The sequence below is a fragment of the Micromys minutus genome (genome assembly GCF_963924665.1).
Source record: "Micromys minutus genome assembly, chromosome: 4".
Lineage (NCBI taxonomy): Eukaryota > Metazoa > Chordata > Mammalia > Rodentia > Muridae > Micromys > Micromys minutus.
This window is the reverse complement of record NC_137973.1, coordinates 6803619-6827965: the sequence shown is the minus strand read 5'-3', so window position 1 is coordinate 6827965 and position 24347 is coordinate 6803619. Positions and strand designations below refer to the sequence as shown.

The window sequence follows — 24347 nt, the reverse complement described above, 5'->3', positions numbered from 1 at the left end:
TCCAACTGACTGAGAGCTCTAACCTACTAATCACATGGGCAGTGCTGCAGGTGGCCAGCTCCATCCTGAAGTCACGCTGGTCACTCAGGGCACTCAAAGGGACCAGGTGTATTCTGTGTTATATCAGAAAGTCATGTGCCCAGTTATTTTGAACATTATATTTACAAGTGCGTAGTGTATGTGTATGGGTATGTATATGAATGTATACAGGTATATATATGTATATAACTGTGTTGGCACATACATGTATGTGTATATAGTTATATATGTGTATGTATATATGCCAAGTGTGGTGGCATATACCTATAGCCTTCGAGAGATGGAGGCAGTAAGACTGCCAGAGGTCCAAGAAGAGTCTGGTCTACATAGAGAATTTTAGGTTAGTTGGGGGACAAAGAATGAGACCCTGTCTCTAAATATTCAATAAAAGTAAAAACAAAACAAACAAATAAACACATATTTATCATAGAAACTTCTCAGCTGCCTCAACTTTCATAATTTTGGTAGAATTTTTCACATATGTATCAACATCCTGAATATTTTATAAACATACCAAGTGAAAAAGAACTTCTGCCACTGGTCCCTGCTACAGATTGGTATTTCCAAAGTTAGGTTTGGACAGAGAATGCTGTACAGAATAGAACATATGTTATGGTAAGTATTTGTGTTGTATGTGCACATGTGTGTGTGAGTACATGTGTATCTGTGTGTGCATGCACATGGAGGTCCAAGGTTGACACTGCTGTCTTTCCCTGATCACTCTTCACCTTGATTATTTCAGTCGGGGTCTCTCATTGAGCATGAAGCTCAGCTAGGCTGGGTGGCCAAGGCCCTGCACGGATTCATCTGTCTGTCTGTCTACTCTGACCACAAGGCTGGGGTTAGAGCACAGTCCACCATGCCTGGCTTTTTACCTAAGATTTGGGGATCAGAACTTCGGTTTGTGCTTGCCTGGAGGACACTATGAGTGAGCAAACTCTCCAGCTCAAGCTGTAAGTTTGAAATGAGTTCTGTATGAAGCTGGATGTAGCTACTTTGTAGATTCTTCTGGTTTCACCCTCCTATCAATCACTAGATTGGAGAGAAAGAAGAATAGAGGGGAGACAGCGATAGATCTGTGAGTCTAATTTCTTCTTTGCTTTTAGCTGGTCTTTGCTTCTTTGTGTATTCTTCTTTATTCTACCCTTTAACCTCACCCCCACCCCGTTTCAGCCTCTATCACTAGATAGGGGAGAGAGAGATTTCTGAATCTAATTTACTTCTTGTTTTTTCTTTGAACATGATTACTAACAAACCACAACCAACCCCTGAACGATCAACAACCACCTACCTCTCCTATCAGGGCTCTAGCACATATATACACTCTGTCTTGGTCAATGACCAAGGCAAGTCTTATAAATAACAACATTTAATTGGGGCTGCTTACAGGTTCAGAGGTTCAGTCCATTATCATCAGTACAAGAGCACGACAGCATCCAGGCAGGCATGGTGCAGGAGAAGCTGAGAGTTCTACATCTTCATACCAAGGAAGCCAGGAACAAACTAAGCATCCTCAGGCAGCTAGGAGGAGTATCTCCAAGCTCACCCCCAGAGTGACATGCTTCCTCCAACAAGACCACACCTTCTAATAGTGCCACTCCCTGGGCGAAGCATGTTGCAATATCCTGTTCAACCCAATCACCAATTTGGTGCATTTTCCTCTTCAACCCAAACAAACCCATTCACTGAAAACACAACTCAGTAATTAGGAAAACAAGCTGCGGTCTATGTTGGGCAGATTTACCACTACACTATCTATTCTGCTCCTAAGGAATCCCTCTCACTTGCTGTGAACAGTCCTCCTGTTCCTGTTCTGTCCTGTCTTCCTTCTCCTCTGACTCCTCCTCTTCCGTTTTACTCTCTGACTCTTCCCCTTCCATTTCCCCTCCTTTTTCTCACCTCCTCTCCCTGTCTAATCATGTATTGCCTTAACATAAATCTACACAAGCATGTGCAAAGTATCACACCCTGTGAAAAAAATTCCCAGAATTCCAAACATTATACAGTTTAGCAACTATCTGCAGCTGTAAAAAACCATGCCTCTGCTAGACCACAAGGCAAATCATAGTCCGCTGCTTCAGTGCAGCCCCATATCTCCACACCTGGCATTAAAAAGAAAAACTTTTGATAATATTTCTATTTAAAAAAAACAAAATTTCAGAATTCTTACTACATATATATTTGAGCATATAATTTACTATAGTAAAAAACTATTGTATGTGTCTTTAAGAGTATCTGCAAACTTGCCTTTGTACATGCAGACCACATATGCCTTTTACACATGGCTGTTGCTCAGTGGGATATGTGCCTGGCATGTGCAAGTCCACAAAAGAGACTACACTGTGGCAAAAGTAAAAAAGATAGATTATGCTTTTCTGAGAACAAGGTGAGTATGCTATACAAATCCACTTCAGGACCTTACTGTATCTTGAGTCCATTTCCCTCATTAAAGTCCTCACTAATAATGAAACAAAATAGAAGTATTGTGTGCACCTCACAAAATGTTATGCAATAATAAAACATTCGTTGCTAAACAGCCTTGTTATTCTGCAGATAAAATTGTGGGGACATCACTGGTCAGGGCTTCACACCATGAACACAATACCAAAGAGGAGGTGGTGACTCCTCCCATTGTCTTCTACCCCCGTCTGAATTTCTCCAGTGACTTCTGTATACTGGCAAATGACTTTGGGGCTAGAAAAATTATGCAATTCTCCTAACCTTTTACAGCCTCTAACAAAGCCGTTTCGCTCTGCCTGCTTCTCTCTCTCCCTCTACTTGGCTTCAGCCGCTGGAACATGACCACATAGAAATTGCAGCCCCACGCGCCACACCCTGAGCAGCCCCTCTCATACTATTGTAGATCAGGGGGCTTTTAAGACACCTTTTCAAAAACACCCATTTCAGTACAGTTTGGGGCAATTCAATGCTTCAGATATTCTCAATGTTCTAGATTATCTGAAACTTACTTGTACTGTAATGATCTACAGCAAAACTACTTTTATACTATTTTAATGGTGAAACGCTATAATTTGATGAAAATGATTGTAACACATTTTTTTCCTTGTGAATATAAAAGGTCTTTGAGCTTATCTTCATTTTTGGGAGTATTATCACTAGAAGTCCCACACAGCTCTCTGGTTAGAGATGATGGCGCGAGCGCCTGTGAACAGAGAAGGGGAAACCAGTCTGGCCACTTCTACTGCTGGGCTCTGTGTGCCCAGAGTTTCCTCTGCTGGGCTCAGCTTGCCCACGTTTCCATTGCTGCCAGGGGGCAATGGGCCAGGCTAACCGATTCCTGATTTTCGGGAGACTAGGCAGCTTCCTGCCCTCTCACTTACTGTTCCTGGGGCTTCAACTTGTCTCGACCGAGAACTTGTATCCTTAACGGCCTAAGTCCCACACAGAAGAGACAATTTAAACATACTACTTCAAAAGCAATGAATGAAAACGTTTACCTAGACTGTATTTTTCTCAAGTTGACCAGAGCTGTCTCAGAACTATTTGTAGTGGGCAGATGAGTAAACAAATATATTTCCTTTTACAAGAAACCAATAATCCATAGTTCATAAGCCAAGAGCCTCACATGTTTTTTTTTTTTTTTTTTTTTTAGCATTAAATTAGACTGCATTTTAGGTTTGTTTGCCCATGCCTATGCTATCGAAGAGGAGGCTAGAACATTATAAGTTTGCCTAATCTATTCAGTCAGAGCAATTATAAAGTAAAAAAGGGTACAAAAGTTTAGTGTCACAAATAATGAATTTTTAAAATGCATTTCCTCGGTTAATATTGAAAAAGAAACAAAATAGGACTTTTTACAAAGGTTAAGAGAAATACTGTCTGGCGCATATTTGAACGTTAGTGCCAAACTACATCATTGTACAGATAACAACAGGATTTGTCTGTCGATTGGGCCACACCATCCAGAACTCCGGTAGTGTGATTTGAGTCTCCCCAGAGATGGATTCCCTGAGCTCAGTGTCTCTGGTACGTCAGTGGCCTGCAGTGAGGATTTAATCTCGAGAAGCTGTGGATGAGCCTAGTGTAGAGACCAGACATGTCACTCCTAATTCAAGACTGTCTTCTTCATGAGAGCCTTCGAAAGCCTCCCCACCATCTCCTAGTGCCCCGTGATTCTCAAGTACTAGTCTTTGTTTATTCAACACTGTGAGCTCTTGAACCAATAGGATTCTTTCTTTGTGTTTTTTCCCTACAAAGTCTAGAGCCAAGATGGGGCCTGACCTGGACTGTGCTTCTCTTTACCTCAGGCTTTCTTCTATTTTTGGGGTATCTTACTTAGAATGTGTTTTTGTAAACACCCCTAAATCTATTTCCCAGTAAGTTGTAGAAGGCATAAGTGAGTCAATAGGGGTGGATGGGTAGTTCTGTCTCCTAAGTCTCTGTGAATACAACCTCCACAAGCTTGTCTTTCGAATGTTCAGATAGTTATCTTCCCTGGGGTTAGGGTTAAGGTTATGCTTCCTTTCCAGGTTAAGGATAACAAGTGTTTACGAATGAGCGTTAATTTCCGACTCAGTGGTACCATTTCTGAGTTGGTTTTCAGGCCCACTGGCCCAGTTCGTTTGCTCTCAATACTGAACGTGCTCTTGGTGCCTTCACCTTACGTCCATCCCTGGCCACCTATGTCCCACTCTGGCCTTGTGTCCGTTCTCCCAGGCCACTGCTTCAGTCCCTTCCTTCCTCGGGGCCTGTCTTGCAGGGATGATGCTAATTCCCAGTCCCTCAGACCAATCCTAACTCTCCCCACTATATTCATATCTCAGCGTCCCACCCCCACCCATCCACCTTCGCAGATCCATCACCCTGTAACTCCAAGTCCTTCCGTGCCTCTCCCAACCCAGTGTCTCCTTGGCTGCCCACCATCTTACATGGCAGAGGCTCACAATCCAATTCACATGAGCCATGGCTTGTCGGGTTTATTAAACCATTTGTTCATTTCATAAATTCTTTTTTATCAAAAAAAAATGTTGTAAAAGCTCTAGAATGGCCATGTGAGTGTGGGATTTCATAACGAAAGAAACCAGGGTCAACTTTCCAAACACTTTAATTTTTATTATTACCATATGTGTGCACGTAAATGGAGGTGGGGTACACATGCTATCTGTGGTTCTAAATGTCACTGCTCTTTGGTTTTCTGTTTGATCAAATGGTTTTCTCTTTCTACATGTTCCTCGAGTCGCAGGACTCGCACCAGGGTTTCCAGGCTTGTACGGCGTGCACCTCCACTGAGCCATCTCGCCAGCCCCCCCCCCCCCCCCGTCAGCCTTCACGTGCACCTCCACTGCGCCATCTCACCAGCCCCCCCCCCCGTCAGCCTTCACGTGCATCTCCACTGCGCCATCTCGCCAGCCCCCCCACCCCCGTCAGCCTTCATTGTGCTGGAAATCCGTCTTTATACCCCAGAGACTGTAAGCACTTTATACACATTATCCCCACCCTCATATCTTCTACGACACGTATTTTACAGGTAAAGAAAACAGGTTTAGACACACTACTTTACAGCCAGATGAATCGAGTTTGACTAGACAGCCTAACTCTGAACTGCTGCCATCCTATATGAAGCCTTGGCAATAACATTCTCCCCACACTATACAGAGACCTCGCACGGGGACGTGCTCCGTTTGTCTTTGGTGCAGTGTGTCCCTGGGTGTTCAGTTACGTTAAACACCTGCATGTTGAGCATGGAAGCCATTGTTCCCCTTTTAAAATGCTAACAGGGCTTTTCAGATCCTTTAAAGAAATTCTTTTAACTCCTAAAAATTAACCAAGTCGGATTTAAAAAGTGAAACAGACAGAAACAATGTATGTGAGTCACTTTTTCCAACGCCTTTTATCATTAAACATGTCTCCATCCTACACATAATCTGAAGTCATTGTAGGTGCCCACACAAGTCCTATAACTTTGTTTTTAGACAGGGTTTCTTTGTATGGCTGTGGCTCACTCTGTAGACAAGGAAGCTGGACTCAAATTCACAGAGATCTGCCTGCCTCCGCCTCCTGAGTGCTAGCACTAAAGGCATGTACCATGCCTTCCTTTTACAATATTTTTAATAATGGTTCCTTTAAATAGCCTGTTTAAATTATTTTGTTTGTGAGAGAAAGTGGGGCTAATGTGCAATAAATGCACCCTTTTGATTCAGACGTGCAGTACAGGGTTGCTGTTGTTCTGTCTCCATTGGAGAACAGCCCCTCCCCCACTGTTCTGTCTGTCTGTCTGTCCATCACTCATTTCCTTATCACCCTGGATGGTTTCTAGGACCAAGCTGTGCAGGACGAAGCACACAGCTAGTACTGTTAAAGCTATCACTGCTTTGTCATGACGAGAAAATTAAATGTCACCTCCATAACATGTGTCATTATATTCAAAGACATATTCATGCCCATATTTTATTTTGTTCAGTTTAAGTTCACCCATTAAGCACGTCTGTATCACACAAATAGTTATTATAGATATTACCCAATAAGAAAAGCTGAACTGAAAAGTGGTACCAAATGTTTTAGTAGAGCAAGCTAGCAGTGATGTTATTCAGTGTATCACAGTGAATTGTATGGCATACACATGTAACCTCGGCACTTGGAAGGTGTAGGTAGGAGGATCAGAAGTTTAAGTCATCTTTAGATACATATGGGCTTTAAGTCCAGAATCCTGGGGTACATGAAACCCTGTTTCAAAAATCCAGAAAGGAAAAAATAGGAATATAGAAGTTCTGAAAGAAAGATAAATGACTGTCTTAAAAAGAGATAAATTGACAAATTTTTGTAAGACATTCTTTCTGGGGAGACATGATAAAACATTTACTCATCCAAGATATTAATCAACAACAGAGCAAAGTAAGTCTACTCTCTGCGTTAGACTTTTATTGCTGTGAAGAGATATTAGGACCACAACTCTAATGAGGGACAACATTTTAGACCCATCCCCTGGGCAAACACCAGTCCCTGACAATATTAGTGATACTCTGTTATGCTTGCAGACAGGACTCAAGCATGACTGTCCTCTGAGAGGCTCCATCTAATAGATACATCCAAAGCCAGATGCTGGGTGACACTCGCAGACTCTTATGGAAGAATAGGAGAAAAGATTATGGCCCCTAAGGAGATTGGAACTCTACAATAAGACCAATATAGTCAACTAACCTGGACCCTTAGGGGTCTCAAAGATTGAACCACCAACCAAAGAGCACACACAGGCTGGACCTAGGCCTCCTGCACATATGTAGCACGTGTGCAGCTTGGTCTTCACGTGAGTCCCAAAAAACTGGAGCAGGGGCTGTCCCAAAAGCTGTTGCCTATACTTGGGATGTGTTCTTTCAGCTGGACCACCTGTCTGGCCTCAGTGGGAGAGGATGCACCCAGCCCCACAGAGACTTGTGCCAGGGTAGAGGGATGCCCAGGGGATCCTCGCTTTCTCAGAGAAGGAAGCTGGGGTGGGGTGGGGGAGGGATTATGAGAGGTAGTGACTGGAAGGGTTATGAGGAGGATGTAAAGAGAATTTCCTGGAGACCCCAAAAGCAGCTCGGTTTGGGATGGCTGCTGTCTTGCATGCTTCATCATGTTCTCCATGAGGTGTCTGCATATCGCTGTTCTTCATGAGAGTGAACCACAGGACAGAGTCTATGCTTGGCTGCTTTGAGATTTCCTTTGCCAACGCCATTAATCTAAATCTCTTCACCTTAGCCTCGGGGAGACTATTTGGACAAAATTCAAAAGCACCCACATCCTTTGCCAAAACATCACAAGAAAGATCTCTAGACAATAGACTCAAATTCTTCTCCTTTGAAACCTCTTCAGCCAGTCTCCCACAAGTCAAACCATCCTCAGCACCACTGTCTTCCGTGTTTCTACGAGGATTTCCCCATTAAGCTCCACCTTTCAAAGCTTTTTAATTCCCAGTCCCAAAGTTTATATTCCTCCAAACAAAAGTATAGTTAGGCCTGTTACAACATTCCCCCAGTCCCTGGCACCAGCCTCTGTCTTAGGTTTTATAGATGTGACACTTTTAAAAGCTTATTTGTACTAGTGTTTTGCCTGCATGTATATCGTGTGAGGTTTCAGAAGCCCTGAAACTGGAGCTATAGAGAGTTGTTAGCCTACAAGTGGACGAACTCATGTCTTGTAAAAGAGCAGCCAGTGCTCTTAACCACTGAGCCATCTCCCCAGCCCTCACAGCAACTCTTATAAAGGACATTTCACTGGGGATGGCTTACAGTTCCAGGAGTTTTGTCCATTTTTTATCATGGCCGAAAGCATAGCATATAGGCAGATATGGTGCTGGAGACAGAGCCAAGTGTTCTACACCTTGATCTGAAGGCAGCAAGGAGAAGACTGTCTACCACGCTGAGCATGGCTGCCTATACAGTGACGCACTTCCTCCAACAAGGCCATGCCGCCTAATAATGCCATACCCTATGGGCCAACCACTCAAATACATGAATCTATGGGGACCATTTCTATTCAAACTACCACTGCTACCAAAGTGTGACTTGGTGAACAGATTTGTTTACTGGGATTACTTATGGGAGTTTGGATGACTCAGTGGCCGCCAAAAACCCACTCCAGTACAGGTGATGAAAGCTGGACCCCGATGCGTCACTGTAGGCAGCTTGATAGCTCTGAGATTCTCCTCTCCGCAGCATTCTTCACAACTATGTGAGGCTGGAAAAGCCTGTGCTTTTGGTTAACACCTTGAATCTGTTCTGCTGTAAGTTGCAAAATGTGTGGATGAGCTAACTAGGGATAGATGAGTTTTGTCTTCTATAAAGGAATACTAGTTCTGTTTCTGCTTGTTTGTCTGGTGAATCTGGTAAGTTGCAGAGACTTCCTGAGGCTTACGAGCTGTTTGCTTCCAGAGTATTAAGGGAAGGAACTTCCAGGAAGCGACTGTTTCAATTCAAAGACAATTTCTATAAAACAGTCTCCTAAAGCCAGAAGGAGCAAGAACTCTGAGAACCCTCATGAAGTAGCTGAGGACACTTTTAAAATGAAACTCGGACCCATTAAAGGCCAGAAGCTTCTGATGTTCTCCCATAAACTCAGAAAGAGACCAGTGAACAGACAGACAGCAAGTGGACAAGGGTTTAACCGATACTTAGATAAAGCAGTATGCACCAAGGAAGCAAAGCAAACAGAAAACGAAGCAGAAAGATGCAGCGGTCTATGAAGAAGTAATATATGCATAAGGCTTGGAAGCAAAATAAGGTCTTCAAGGGCTACTGTGTTTGAGATCTAGAAACAGTAAGATACCATCTTTTACCCAAAGTGGTAGAGAGAGGGAGGGGGAGGGAAGGAGGAAGAGAGGGAGAGTTCTATTCATGAAAATTAGAGGGGAAAATGTTTAATGGATAAAGAGGAAAAACTTACTTGACTCAATATATAAGCCTACAGAAGTCTGATGCAGAGTAAACAAAGAAAATACTAGAAAAATACTGATTTGTAAGAGTCCTGTGCAAAGGGTGAAGCTGTAACCAGAGTTGTTGAATTGCTGCAGGGAGAACCAATCAGAAGTGGTTCTGAAGAAAACCTAAAAACAATGCAGAGCAAGAACACAGGAGAGAAGAGACTGATCAAAAACAATGGGGATGTTTAACCCCATCTAAGAAGTTACTATTTGGGTTACTGACAAGCATATGTGCCACCCCCTACCCCCACCATGTAATTCTTGTGATAAAATCAAACGTGAATTTTGTAAGTAAAAGTACGTAAGTAAAATCAGGCTATATGTGATTTTTATGAATAACCAAAGTATTGGTTTATTTAGCACTTGATTTTTATGACATCATCATTTGTGTGACTGGCCGTACAGAAGGAAGGAGGGTTGTTGTACTGTTAATGCATTACTTTGGCGAGACAGTTATGGCTTGTTACTCAAAATTCAACACACACATTGTTTCTCTCAACCAGGAAATCCAGGTTATTTATAATTTACGTCATTACAGAATACTGTATAAATCTGAACATCACATTAATGCTGATAAAGTATCAGTTTCAGCTCTGAATTGTATTATCAATTCCTCTTGAAACTACAAACAGGAAAAGGATATCAGAGTACTTACCATATTGCCTTTTAAACTGTTGAGAGGCCATTTCCTTTATATTGCCTTTGGCCTTTTGGCATCTCCCTCCTTGTCCTATGTACTACCTTCATGCCCTTTGGCATAATTGCAAATGTCACTTTACATGTTTGGAGCATCCTTGCATTTGCAAAATGTGGCAATTAATGGCCCTTAAAAACTCATTCTATCTCAAGAAGACCCTTTGGCTATGATACTGAATTCTCATAACAAATTGCTTTTTTACACAGCTAGTGATTACACACATGTACATTATTTATATGTATATGTCTATCTAGCTTGTGAGCTTCTGCATTCTGGATGAGTTCCATATTTGGAATTATATTTTGGTGGGGGGGTTGGAGAGGAGATGTGAGAAGGAAAGGCCTGAACCTTTTCTGGAAAACATTGTACTCTTGAACTCATTTGGCTAAGATACATATGCCCTAAAAATAAGCTCATTTTGTGGTTACTGATAGCCCTGTACAACACAAATTTACCACATCTGAGTAACATAAATATACAATTCAGTATAATTATGTTTGGTTAAATCTTTTTCAGTTGATAGAATCTCAGCTATTAATGCTTTTTGCCTGTCAGTTCACAGTTTAAAATTGCTTTTCCACAAGAGATTTTCACATTTTAATATGTTATTCCACGGTAATAAACCTGATAACACTATACAGAGAGGGCCAGGTTTGCTGGCTCACAACTACACTCTCAGGACTTGGGAGACAGGCTGGAAAGCCTGAAGTAAGTTTGGAGGCCAGCTTGGGTTGCAGAGAGAGTCCCAGGCCAACTGGTTTACAACCTGAGGTCCTGTCTTTTAATAAGAAATAAAAATGCACAGAGAAACAGTTTAGTGTTTTTCTGTTTTAATACACTTCAGATGGTTTTCTTTAATGATCAGGTCATCAGCTTTGAGAAGTTTAAAGCAAACCATTCTTTTATTATAATTCATACATTTAAAAAGTTCCCAGGATGTCAGGCTTTTTCCATCACCCTTTAAAAGTTAAAAGCAACCAAATCATCTTTAGAAATACGAATCAGATAATTAAAGATGTCTCAGGCCTGCGCAGCTTCTTCAGTCATAGACCCATGTGGAAGCTGCGTTCCTCACCACCCTTTCCTTTCATGCTAGCGATAAGCTGTCACAGGCGTACGGCATACAATGTATGTATTGTACACAGACAATGCTATATGTACATTATACATGACGCAGTAAAATGTGTCCCCCATTACACTTTGCTTAATGGCAATGTCCCAGAATGGTAGATCTAGTAAAACGATACTGCTTAGTTTTAATAAACATAGGTTGGGTGAACCCATCTTTGCACATTACTGCAAACGTTCAGGTTTAAACAAAAGTTACAAGTTTGTTTTTATGTTCAGAATTACATTGCAGAGTTCATCTCAGGTGGAAAACAGACGGAAATACAGACATGCCGTCTTGTAATGGTGTGGTGAATGCATGCCCATGATCCTTTTACATGGAATCCCATGATGAATGAAACACATAAGAGTTATTATAAAAAGTTATGTATTATACTTCAGTACTAAAAATAAAATATATTCTCAAATAGTGAAAATAAGACATCCTTCATGTTTTATGTCACTTTCCCTGCTTGACCCTGCTCCCCCCCATGAAATGTCCAACACTGTATTAAACAGTAACAGCACGACTTCTTGACGATGACTGGCCTAAAACAAAACTGATTATCTTGTCAGTTTGTTGAGCTGTCTAATGTATGATAAAATATAAAAATAAAAGACAAAATAAACAGTCTACATACTGAACAATCAAGGTCCGTCGGTACCATACTATAAACACGGCTGGATTAATTAGATGCTACACATCTTGAACAGATGCAGCCACTAAACTATCCATCATGGTATCTCTTCCCCAACAAAACTGTGAGCCATCAGCTGCAGCTATTTGCTTAGCCAGGAATACACCGAAGGGTTTTCTGGGTCCTTCTCAAGGGATCCCCTCACAGCCAAGCGCTGCTTCCACAGCCCGGCATGCAGCAGTCACTGGTCGTGGTCCAGAGCCAAAGACTCCTCACTATTATATCCTGGGAGACAGTGACCTGTCCAAGCAAGAGAGCAAGGAATGGACCTGTGCTCCTTCCCTTTTAACCTTAAAGCAAGCCGCGAGTCTCTAGACACACCAAATGGTTTACGTGTTCTTTTGGATTGGAGAAGCAGGCACTTACAGTGAACACAGGGGAGGCATGGCAGAGGGCGGGGACGACCGTCCAAGGAGAGCTGGGGGCTAGAGCTGCCCCGCCGAGCCGCCTAGCCTTGAGCCCAAAGAAACAGAAAAACACAGATTCCCCGGGAAGCGAGAGGGAGGGGACTGACCCCGGCTCAGGCGCAGGGCTACAGGTTGTGCGGGGACGCTAGGTGTGGTCAGAGGCAGTCAGCGGCCGCCAACACACCAGCAGTTGCCTGCCACCCGCAGCCCCCAACCTTGTAAAGGTCCCGGCGATCCCCGGGAGGCTCCCTGCACTCAGATGAGCGGGAAACGGCCCTGGCCGCCGTCGGGGTCCCCGGCACTGGCGCGTCGCGGGCGACCGAGCACCGACACGGGCAACACGACCTCTGCCGGGCTGAGCTGCTGCAGCCGCATGGACTCCTCATAGGTGGGCAGGTACTTGACCTCCTCGTAGCTGGGCAGCTGGAGAAAGGCCGGTGGCACCACCCGCAGCTCGTGCTCCGAGACGCAGGACGGAGGCAGGCGTCCGCCCCCTCCTCGGCCCCGACCACCGCTACTGTCCAGCAGCGAGTCCTGCGAGCCCGCGGCCACCTCGTCGCGCAGCAGAGCAGGCGAGTCGTCGTCGTCGGGTAGCCCCGCCGTCCCCGGCGGTCCCGCACCTCCGGGGGGCCCTGGTCGTGCCTGGCCGGGTCGCGCCTGGCCACGCGGGTACCTGCGTGGGCTGGGGCAGATGATGCGCTGCAGGAAGTAGCCGATGGCGAAGAGCACCAGCAGGATGAGCAGCCCAGAGAGCTTGCGGACGAACCAGCCCACGTTGTCCAGGAAGGCGTGGAGCGGCAGCTTGCAGCAGCGCACGGCCGTGGCGTTGGCCGAGTCGCAGCAGCGCTCCCGCTCGCCGCACGCCAGCTCCGCGCAGCCCCCGCCGCCCCGCGAGGGCGCCACCAACGCCAGCGCCAGCAGCAGCAGCAGCGGCAGCAGCGGCGGCGGCGCTGGAGCCACGGACAGGCCCTCGGCGGTGACCCCCGGGCCCCACATGGCGGGCGCGGATCTCCGCCGGCGTCCGGGACCGCGAGGCTCGGAGCTCCGTCCGGCCCGGGCGCTGCGATGGGTCCCGCGCGCGCCGCCTCTCGCGCCTCGGCTACCTGCGGCCCCAGCGGTGCTCACTTGGCCGCGCTCGGGAGGGAGGAGGAGCCCGGGGCGCGCCGAGGCTGCGGGAGGCGGCTGCTGCTCGCCGCTGTCGCTGCCTCGGGAGCCTACGACCTGGAGCAGGAGCGCCGGGGCGCCAGGGTCCCGGACAGAGCGTGCGGGGCCGCGGGGATGAACAGAGCCGGCCAGCGCTGGGTCTCTCTGGGCATCTCGGCCGTCGCCGGCCGCGCTCGTCTTCCGGCACCTGGGTACCCGGTGGCGCTGGAAGGGTTAAGGCTGAGCTCTCAGCCCCGGAGCCCCTTGATCTTGATTAATTCAGCCGGCGCGCTCTTCCCCGCCAGGCGGGCGGGGCGCGCTCTCTCAGCAGCGTAGGTGTCTCAGTTTTAAGTGATTGGATTTCCCCGGGAATATTATTTAAATTGACTCGGACCGGGTTCCGCTTACCATCTTTCCTGTGATCTTTCTGATTAAAAATGAATGATGGCCACTAATGGCCAGTGCGGTCCCATTGCTCCCCTGATGTTCCAGGGTGGGAACTGCTGGATAGTTCTGCTGACAGGTAGGTCCAGGTTGTCGGGGAGCCCGGACCCTAAGAAACTCCAGAACAGGTAAGAATTCTTTGGAGAGGTTCAAGTTGCAGCCACAGAAATAGCCCCAGGGGCACAGGGAGGCATTCTGTTGAGGTGACCCAGCTCACCAAGGAGAAGAGAGAGGACCCTGTTTCCCAGAGGCTCGGCCAGACCCAGCCCTCCGCTTTCCTGTGCCCAAAGAGGACAACAGAATTGTGGGGTGCAGGGGTTGCCTCCTGTAGCATAAATAGCTTATCTACGATGGCGGAGGGGAGCGGTAAGCGGTTGGCAAAGTTCCTGAGCGCGATCTGAAGGTCTTTTTCAAGGTTATTCTTGTTTGCAAAATCTGGCTTTAAAGGAAAGTACCATGTTTCCACTTAGTTCTTGGGTCAGTTTACCTTCATGTCACCAACCCCCGGAGAAAGGCTTATCCCATCCAGACCCTTCGGGCACATCTGCTGGGTTGGTGGAGCCCCTGAAAAAAGCCACTTTGGTTGAGGCAGTCTAAAACAGACACATTCACACAGGACTCACTGAAGAGAAAAACCAATAGGGAAATTTCAAGGTTGGTGTGAGAAAACAAGTAAAAGCCGAAGGACAGACTCAGCTATGAACGAGCTTCTCTCCCGAACAGAGAAGTCGACCAGGCAGAACAGGCTGCATACCGGTGCGGTTGACGGAGATGGACCACGGCCCAGCCTAAGGAAAAGTCATCCAATACTTCTTCTGTGGCTTTGCTTGAACTTCAGAATGATGCTTTCTCTTCTAGAAGAGTAAGCACAGGCGTTGACTAAGTTCTTGTAGAGCCAAAGCATTTTCTGGCCACGATCCATGTGAAGGACTGAGGCCTAGTCTGTCCATAACGCGTAGTAAACAATGCTTTCAGGCTATAGCGAGATAGGGGGGTGGAAGAGATTTACTTTGATACAGTGCCGGTATCTGTTTCCCCATTCCTTTGCTGACTTTACATTGAGAGTGTACACTGAGTATGTTCTGTATGCGGGGACCCTGCTAATTGATAATAAAGAAATAGCCTCCCAACAACGGAGTGACCCCAGTTCTGCAAACCAATTCAACCGAACAGAGGGAAAAAATGCCAAATGTCTTCCTTCTTCAGAACTTGCCCAAAGCAAAGATAAGACTGGAGCGTTTGATAGTCGCAGACTAAGAGAAGTTCATGACTTGAGATGGGCTGGAAGAAATGCTGAGGTCCTGCACCTAGTGGTCCAGGCAGAAGCAATGGCAGAAGGAAAGTGTGTGTGGGGTTCTGTGGTTCAAGAAAGGGGAGGAGGGTTGCCTGTTTGGTGGTGTTCTTAAATTTGAAACAAAGACACTAAATTTTTTAATGACATTTTATATATTTACGGGGGGAGCATAGTTCCTTACCCCATGTGAGTCCCAGGAATCAGACTCATGTCTCTGGCCTTGGCCGTAGACACTTTTACAGTTTAATCCATCTTACTGGTCCCTAAACATCGACATTTAACCTGTTTCGTTTCTGTCTTTTAATGAGGTAGAATCTGTTGGCAGAATGTTAGGCCACAGTTAAAGAACACAGGTCTGGTATAAAACAAACCACGGAGAAGCCTTGCTTCTGTGAAAACAGAGGATGGACTCTGGAAAGTGAGTATAGAACGCAGTTTTTATTTTTTGTTTTCTAAACTGATAGTCCCCAAGTATCATCTCTTAGACCCCTCTGCAGAAACTCCTGTTTCCCAGAGTCCTTGGTGTCACCTAATCCATCTTTATTCGCAGTGTAATGCACTGTGTGCAACTTTTTGAAGGGAAGAAAAGCAATCTGAGTACATATAAAACCTCACAAGAGCTGTATTCATTGTCAGATGCGTTTGCTTATGTCGAACATACAAATGAATAGAGCAGGAAGACAGAAGCTAATTACACGTCTCAGAGGAAAAGGGGTGCAATTTGTTAAATTTTGCACTAGACTGTGTGAATAAGTGCACAGGAGAGGGGGAAGCTAGTGAAGGGTGACTGACTTTAATCCAAAATGCATGCTTTGTTGGAATACAGCTTGGTAAAAATCAAGGACACAAAGGAGATGGCTCAGCTGGTAAAACCATTACTATGAAAGCAGAAGGAACTGAGTTCGAATCCCCAGCAGCCATTTAACAAGCTGGGCGGGTCGGCACGTGTCTGAGGAGGTGAAGAAAGCCAGGTCCTGCAAGCTTGCTAGGATTAGTGAGCTCTAGATTTAGCAAGAGACTTTCAAAAAATAAGGTGGCTATCAACTAAGGAATGCGCCTGATATCATCCTCTGGCTTACACATGCACACACATGTACAGTTACTTATACATTTATGCATGGATGAGTGTGCGCATGCACACACACTTAAATGAAGAACATAGTAGCATATGTGATCCTGGAATCTGTCCTGACAGCTTGAGACAAACCAAATGGATCCATCATCATGCATAGCACATCACACTAAAGCAGAAGGTGCTTTCCTCTCTCGTGTGAGCTGCCCGGGGTTCTTGCCTTCAGGTCCGAGACACAACAGCCCTGACTTTCTCATATGCCTTCTTCAAAAGGTGTAGGCGTGGGCAGTTTGGAACATGTAAACAATCCAGACTGTAAGAATGTGCAGCATGGTCCTTCCCAGAGATATTTCATTGCTGTAATTGATTTATTAGACACCCTCCTTCTGTGGCTTCCCTTCACTTGTAATAAGTCTTTTCTGAATAACAGTTAAGGGTTTTGTGTATATTTGCATGAGTGTGCCTTCCTAGAAATGATTCGTGACCTTAGATAATCTGCTTTGGGGTTTGTTTGTTTGTTTTTTTTATATCATATTTCTCCCCTTCCTCCTTCAATAAATATTTAATGTGGACCCTTCTCTGAGTTAAGTACTTGGTTCCACTCTAGGGATGTTATGAAATCAAACTTTTCTCTGTCCTCTGGGAGCTTATTGAGAGGGGTTAGGATGCAACAGAAAAAAACAGTCAAAATAATGAAATGATATCCTGTATTGGCTGGTTTTGTGTCAACTTGACACAAGCTGGAGTTGTCACAGAGAAAGGAGCCTCCCTTGAGGAAATGCCTCCATGAGATCCAGCTGTGAGGCATTTTCTCAACTAGTGATCAAGGGGGAGGGCCCAGCCCATTGTGGGTGGAGCCATTGCTGGCCCAGCCCATTGTGGGTGGTGCCATCCCTGACCCAGCCCATTGTGGGTGGAGCCATCCCTGGGCTGGTAGATCTGGGTTCTATAAGAAAGCAGGCTGAGCAAACCAGGGGAAGCAAGCCAGTAAGTAACATCCCTCCATGGCCTCTGCATCAGCTCCTGCTTCCTGACCTGCTTGGGATCCAGTCCTGACTGCCTTTGGTGATGAACAGCGATATGGAAGTGTAAGCTGAACAAACCCTTTCCTCCCCAACTTGTTTCTTGGTCATGATGATTGTGCAGGAATAGAAACCCTGACTAAGACAGGGTCTTACAGTGTAACCACAGGTTGGCCTTGGATTCACATTTGTATTTGCTTTTACAGTTTCTCAAAGAGCTCTCACGGACACCATTTGTTTTTCTCCTTGTCCAGTGTCTATAAGATGGGTAGGTAATTATTAACCTTTTGTAAGCCAGCATATGTTAAAACACCGGATGTGGGCTGGGGATGTGGTTCATGAGGAGAGAGCACTGGTTTAGCATTCCCAAGGTCCAGGATTCAGTCCCTACAACCAGGGACAGACAGAATGACCAGACTCACATCTGAATCGCAGAGTAAACCAGGGACAACACTGGAAGCAGGCCCTGTCATTCAGAGTCTATCTGCAAAGGCTTAGTGGGCAGCTCACCTCCTATTGTGTTGGACTAATGCAGGGAGAGATGTTATTCTTCACTTCGACAGCTCCTGGAGTGCGGAAGAGGAAAATAGTAAGACCAATGAGGAAGGTGGGCATGGTGCCCTTTAATGCCAGCACTGGGGGAGAGGGCGGCAGAGGCAGGTGGATCTCTTGAGTTCGAGGCCAACCTGAGCCACAGAGCAAGCTGCATGACAATCAGAGCTACAGAAAGAACCACTCTCCTCATCTCAAAAAATAATAAATAAATAAATAATAAATAAATAAATAAATAAAAGGACTCATGAGGATGAAGCTGAAATTAGTCTAGACCAAAAATACAAAGTTCTTCTGAAAGAAATAAAAAATTCAAATTGTTTTATGTATTTTCCCCATTTGTATATCTGTAAGAATGTCAGATCTTGGAGTTACACACAGTTGTGAGCTGCCATGTGGATGCTGGGAATTGAACCAGGTCCATCTGGAAGTGCAGTCAGTGCTCTTAACTGCTGAGCCATTTCTCCAGCCCCAAAATAGAACTTTTATGTCCATCTGCCATTTTGTGGCCACCTTTAGTAACCCATTACTGATGCTTTAGGTAATAATGTGACAGACCAGTTTGTATTTGCATTTCTGCAAACAAGTTCTCTCCTCCATTACAATTAATCCTTACCAATGAATCAAATCACCTAATGCTAATCAACAGGAAATTCTATATACTTTTGACAAGGACAGATTGGGTTCTAAAACAAATGAACATACAATAGTATTTATTAATGACTTGCATTTCTATATATGCTAATTATTTATTTTTGTTGCAGGGATTGAACCCAAGGCCTTGCACAAGCTGTGGCAAGAACTTGAACTTCTGAGCTAAACCACCAGCCCTGAATTTTTAAAGAAGATTATTATTTTGTGTGTGTGTGTGTGTATGTGTGTGTGTGTGTGCACATGTGGGCACCTTAGTGTATGCATGTGCAACATGAATGTGCAGGTGAATGGAGAATCCAGAAAAGGATACCCAGACATCCTGGAACTGGAGTTCCAGTCAGTTGGGAACTGCCTGATGTGGATGCTGGGAACTGAACCTGGTTTCTTGAGCAGTGAGTGCTTTGAACCACTGAACCATCTCTCCAGACTCCAGCCTCTAGCTTTTGCTCCATAATAACTTATTATGGCAACATTGTAACCAGAGGCTGGTTACATTCATTTTCCTGCTGACACCATGAAAACTAAACCATAAACATTAGACTCAGTGAGACCCCGGCGGTCTGAAATTAGAATTCCAGTTATGTTAGCTGAACGAGTCTCCCTCGTGCTTATTTTAATTTGTTAGGATGTTAGAATACATTTTTCAGAGGCTGATGGAGTAGCCAAATGCTCACATTGGCAGAAAAAATCATACACCATGAAATTATTTCATAAGAAGAAATAGTTTCACGAGGTGAAACATTTTTATGGTCCATTATTTTCACTTGAAGCTGGTAATACACCTTTTGCCTCCTTCTCATAACAAGGGGAAATTGCTTATTACAACCCAGGCTGCTCATTCTCTGGAAACCCGGGTGCACCGTGCAGTGACTGTTTATGCTTTGCCTCATCCCCCCCCCCCCCCAGCTCAGATTCTGAATTTACACCAGCACTGGTGGCGTGATTCTGTGATTCTGTCCTTGTTGCTGGGACAAAGCACCTGTCACTTCAGAATGAGAGGATTTAGTGTCCCGTGTTCCAAAGGTTTCAGTACACAGTTCTTGGGTTCACTGATTCTGGGTTCCTGATGTAGCAGAACATGATGTGTTGGGACCACATGGCAGGGAGGACTTAAGTCATGGTGGACAGGAAGCAGAGAGAGGAACTCAGAACAAGACACAGCCATCACGAGCTACCACTGCCTCCAATAGGCTTGACCTCCCAAAGCCTCTGCTATCTCCCAAGATCGTACCAAGCCCTTAAGAGCAGATCTTTTGCAGGGAAGATTTCATAATAAACTATAGCAAGGGCTGTGGTCCAGCTAACCAGCCTTCCCCCAGGGCTGAATGGAATAGACTAATCATGCTCCAAGACCTCTGTCTTCAAAGATTTTGAAGCTACCCCACATATTTGAAATTTCTCCAAGCAATTCTCATTGAAGATTTATCCAATCACGGATTTGAAAAGGCACCTCAAATCTAATCTTAACCCTCTTCTCCGCTTTCTACCTCTTCCCTTCCTGTTCCTTTGCTTCAGTAAGTGGCTACCTGATACTGTTGCTCAACACATGGTCCTGAAATGTCACATAGCTTTCTCTGTGAGTGCCATTGGGAATTCTCTCCTTGTCCCGCATGCAGTTCAAAACCATATGAGACAGAGAAGGTCTGGTGGCATCTTTCCAAAGCCTTTGCATCTCAGCTCCACCTTCTCCAGCTAGAAACTATGTATCTCCCTTCATGGGGTCCTTTGGTACCATCTCACCTGTGAGATGATCTCATCTTATATTTGTGGTTGCTAGGTATACTTCATAACTGGTGGTTTGTATATGCTCGGCCCAGGAAGTGGCCCTGTTGGAGTAGGTGTGGCCTTGTAGGACTAGGCGTATCACTGTGGGCATGGGCTTAAAACCCTCATCCTAGCTGCCTGGAAATCAGTATTCTGCTAGCAGCCTTCAGATGAAGATGCTGAGCTCTCAGCTCCTTCTGCACCATACCTACTACCTAAATGCTGCCCTGTTCCCGCCTTGATAATAGACAGAACCTCTGAACCTGAAAGCCAGCCCCCAACTAAACTGTCCTTATAAGAGTTGCCTTGGTCATGGTGTCTGCTCACAGCAATAAAACCCTAACTAAGACAGTAACCTTAGATGTTTTAGAAATAAGCTTCTATTAGTGAGAGAACTGAGTTAGCCAGAGCCAGGCTGACTTCATGACAGGCTGCAGACTGGCAGTTAGGGAGACTAGGCCTGAGTTTGTGTTTCTCAGAAATGAGAACCTGGATCCAGGAACCTGTGGTTGGCCATTCACAGCTGCTGGCAGTCAATCGGGGACACCCTGTCATCTGGCCTGAAGGAAGAATAGGTAGCTAGAATGAGTAAGCAACCTCCTGGAAATTCTCTACAGCTTAACCAACTGTAGAACCAGACAGCTAGAGATTGAGCTAACTAATCAAGGTGAAAGGGTACATGCCCCCTCCCTGGAATCCCCCTATCTGGCAATAAAAGTTGGGCCTGAGAGTTCACCAGGGGTCTTCATTCTCAAATGGGGAGACCCCTACATGCAAAAATTCAGCTGAATAAATGTTCTTTACTTAGACATGCTATTTGAGTCTGGGGTATCATTCTTCGGCATTTTTAGACACTTACGTTAGAAATGGGTGCTATTAGAAATTCATGAGACAAAGTTCTCAGATGATCGCTTTCAGGCACCACCTTAGACCTTATTGTTAGAACAGTCTTACTGGACGTAGGTCATAGACCCACAGTGCCCGTCTCCCTGATATTTCCCAAGAATGTATAGGCCAACCTGGGCTGAAAGGAAGGCCACATATCCATGAATGGCTTGGAAGAGTTGGCCTGCCATGGTCACGCCATCCTAGGACCTCTGCTGAGCTGTTCATTGTACCTCAGAAAATGTTTTTTACAGAATCTGCTTATATTTACAAAATAGGGTTTTTAGTATGTACTTCCTCCTGAGTACCAACAATTCTATGCAAAATGCAGTGTTTAGCTGTTTCTTATTTCAACCCCAAAGTTGGATTTCTGCCTTGCTAAGGAGACCTGGGGTTCGGAAAACTAGCATTGAATTAACCCGTGATTTACCTCCTAAAGCCCAGATGCTCCAGCTACAGGGAGATGGAAATTTTCTATTTGTTCTGTTAGCACCTGAGCCAGGCTCAAAGGCTTTGTTTTTGCATTTCCTTCTTAACCTTTCGAAGCTCAGCCCTGGATCAGAGGGTGGCTCAACCTTGGAGGGAGTGCTTCCCTGTGGGTAGAAGTTTGGCTGCATTTCTGCCAGTGAGACGGTATACAAGTCAGGCAGGCAGAGTAGGGTTCTAGCAGCTCTCTAGGCTAGCTGATGATCATGATTCTGCAGGGGACCCCACCCCAAGGCTTCTCTTGATCAGTGGCAGTCTCCAGGATGCCTCTTTCCCTAACAGATTCTTAGCTCTTCCTGTAACTCATTTCTTGCTTTAAATTCCTTTTGTTTTAAAAATTCAGAGGTGTCTTTTCTTGCTTGGATCCTATATCAATTACTCGTCTTTGTTGATGTCATAAATGAGCTGACAGATGGAAAGGGTCCATTTCACAGTTGGAGGGGAACAGTGGCAGCAGTAGCTGGCCATGTCACATCAGGGAGCAGTGAATTCGGTGAATAAAGACTCAGTTCCCTTTCTCTGTTTTATTCAGTCCAGGACCCCAGCTCAGCATGTGGCGCCACATAAGGTGTTTTTTCTCACCTCAACAAACCTAATCTAGATAATCCCTCAAAGACATGCCTAGAGGCTTGTTTCCTAGGTGATTTTAGATGCTGTCCACAGATTCTGATTGCTGCTGTGAACCTTGCTTGCCAAGTCCAGAATGCAGAGGCAGTGAATTCCTCCGATTCTTTGGACTTTGTGTTATTTCCCTTCCCTCTATCCACAAAGCAGAAGAAAGTTGGCTGAAAACAAACACTAGCTACAATAAATAGTGCACCAGCTGTGGGACTGTCATAGTTAGGGTTTTACTGCTGTGAACAGATACCATGACCAAGGCAACTCTTATAAGGACATTTAATTGGCACTGGCTTACAGGTTCAGAGGTTCAGTCCATTATCATCAAGGTGGGAACATGTTAGCATCCAGGCAGGCATGGAGCAGGAGGAGCTGAGAGTTCTACATCTGAAGACTGCTAGCAGAATACTGACTTCTGGCAGCTAGGATGAAGGTCTTCAAGCCCACACCCACAGTATCATTCCTACTCCAACAGTGCCACACTTTCTCATAGTGCCACTCCTTGGGCTGGGAATATATAAACAATCACAGGGACCTTGGGTATTTTATTTCTGGGTTTGTGATTCTTCATCTGTGTTACAAAGAGCACAGCACTGGGCAACTCAAAGAGATGTGAGGATTAAGTAGATGGATACTTACACAGTGCTCAGAGCATTCCTGGGCACAGCGAGCAAAATGTGTTAGCCATGATTATGTTTTAACCACAAAGAGGACATACCTCTTTCTTACTTGGCTGTTAGTTTGAGTCTTAAAATGGTAAACTACAAAGCGAGTTTTCTGAGGGTACTCATTAATTAGATTTGCACCTTGTCTTCCTGAATCATCTACAGACAAATGGAACTCATTAACTTTGTAAAATTTAATATCTGATTCTCAGGATTATCATTGGCAATACAAGAATCAGCAACATGCCTTCCTTACGGTGTTTGAGAAATGGTTGGAGGTACTGGATCTCCTATAATTCTCCTTTTAAACGACTTATTTTAGAATTCCAAGCCTTAAAGTCATGTTTTCTTTATGTGCCTGTAAACACTTGATTATCATCACGGCAATTGTGTGAATGGTTGTGAATCCCTTTCTGTTTTGGTCACTGGAAAAACGTGGAGCTAAAATTAAAGTTGTAATATTAATACTGGGCATTTTTCTTCATATTTATTCTTTTACCTCAATACATTTTTTTTTTACTCTGTTAATGATTGATTGATTGATTGGTTGGTTAAAACAGGGACTCGTGTAGCACAGGCTTGTCTTAAACTTGCTATGTAACTGAAGATGACCTTGAACTTCTGATCTTCCTGCCTCCACCTTCCTTCTGGGACTGTGGTCATGTACCAACATGCTGGGACTGTGGTCATGTACCCATGCTGGGACTGTGGTCATGTACCACCATGCTGGGACTGTGGTCATGTACCCATGCTGGGACTGTGGTCATGTACCACCATGCCTGAATTATGCTGGTAATGGGACCAGGGGCTTTATGTGTGTTATGCAAACCAACTAAATTATACACCTAGTTCTTTAGTTCATTCTTATTCATTTCTTGCCATTTATATTCATGTTATAAGTGGGGATATAATTCTTTGTGATAAGATACAATATAAATACTGCTAAATTTGTAGGCCTTTCAGAATACATTATGAATTTCTTGAGCACCAAAGTGCTTTTAGAATATAATCTCAATGCATCAAATAATCAGGTGCTTTATTATTTTTTATCCTCTGTGCATGTTCTGGCATGCTCAAGGGATTGGGTCACATGTGGCTCTTTTTACTTCAGAGTCAATTGTAATAGCCTTTACCAAACTTTCATGGGGCAGGAATCCTGTGGTACGCTATTCTTGTTTAGAAAAAAAAAAAAAAAAAAAAAAACAGTTTGTGGTCAAGTTAGGTTGGGAAATGCCCTGCGAACTTAATTACCTCATCATTTCCTAGAACCCTTTCTTTGTTAAGGAATATTAATATTCTCCATTAAGATAAATGCAGGGAAGAATGGCCCCAATGTCAGTGGGGGAAAAGTCTCCCCAGCTTCCTCTGTAGTCTTTTTCTTA

At 44.8% G+C, this 24347-nt stretch overlaps 1 protein-coding gene across 1 annotated transcript; it reads right to left on the bottom strand.

Moving 5' to 3' along the window:
• Positions 1–12621: 12621 nt before the first annotated feature.
• Positions 12622–13362, bottom strand: LOC308419953 (putative membrane protein C3orf80 homolog; the record flags this gene model as incomplete). The annotated part of the gene is made up of 1 exon (XM_080915877.1): positions 12622–13362. One exon carries the CDS (start codon positions 13360–13362, stop codon positions 12622–12624), a length of 741 nt encoding a protein of 246 aa, XP_080772003.1.
• Positions 13363–24347: the final 10985 nt, after the last annotated feature.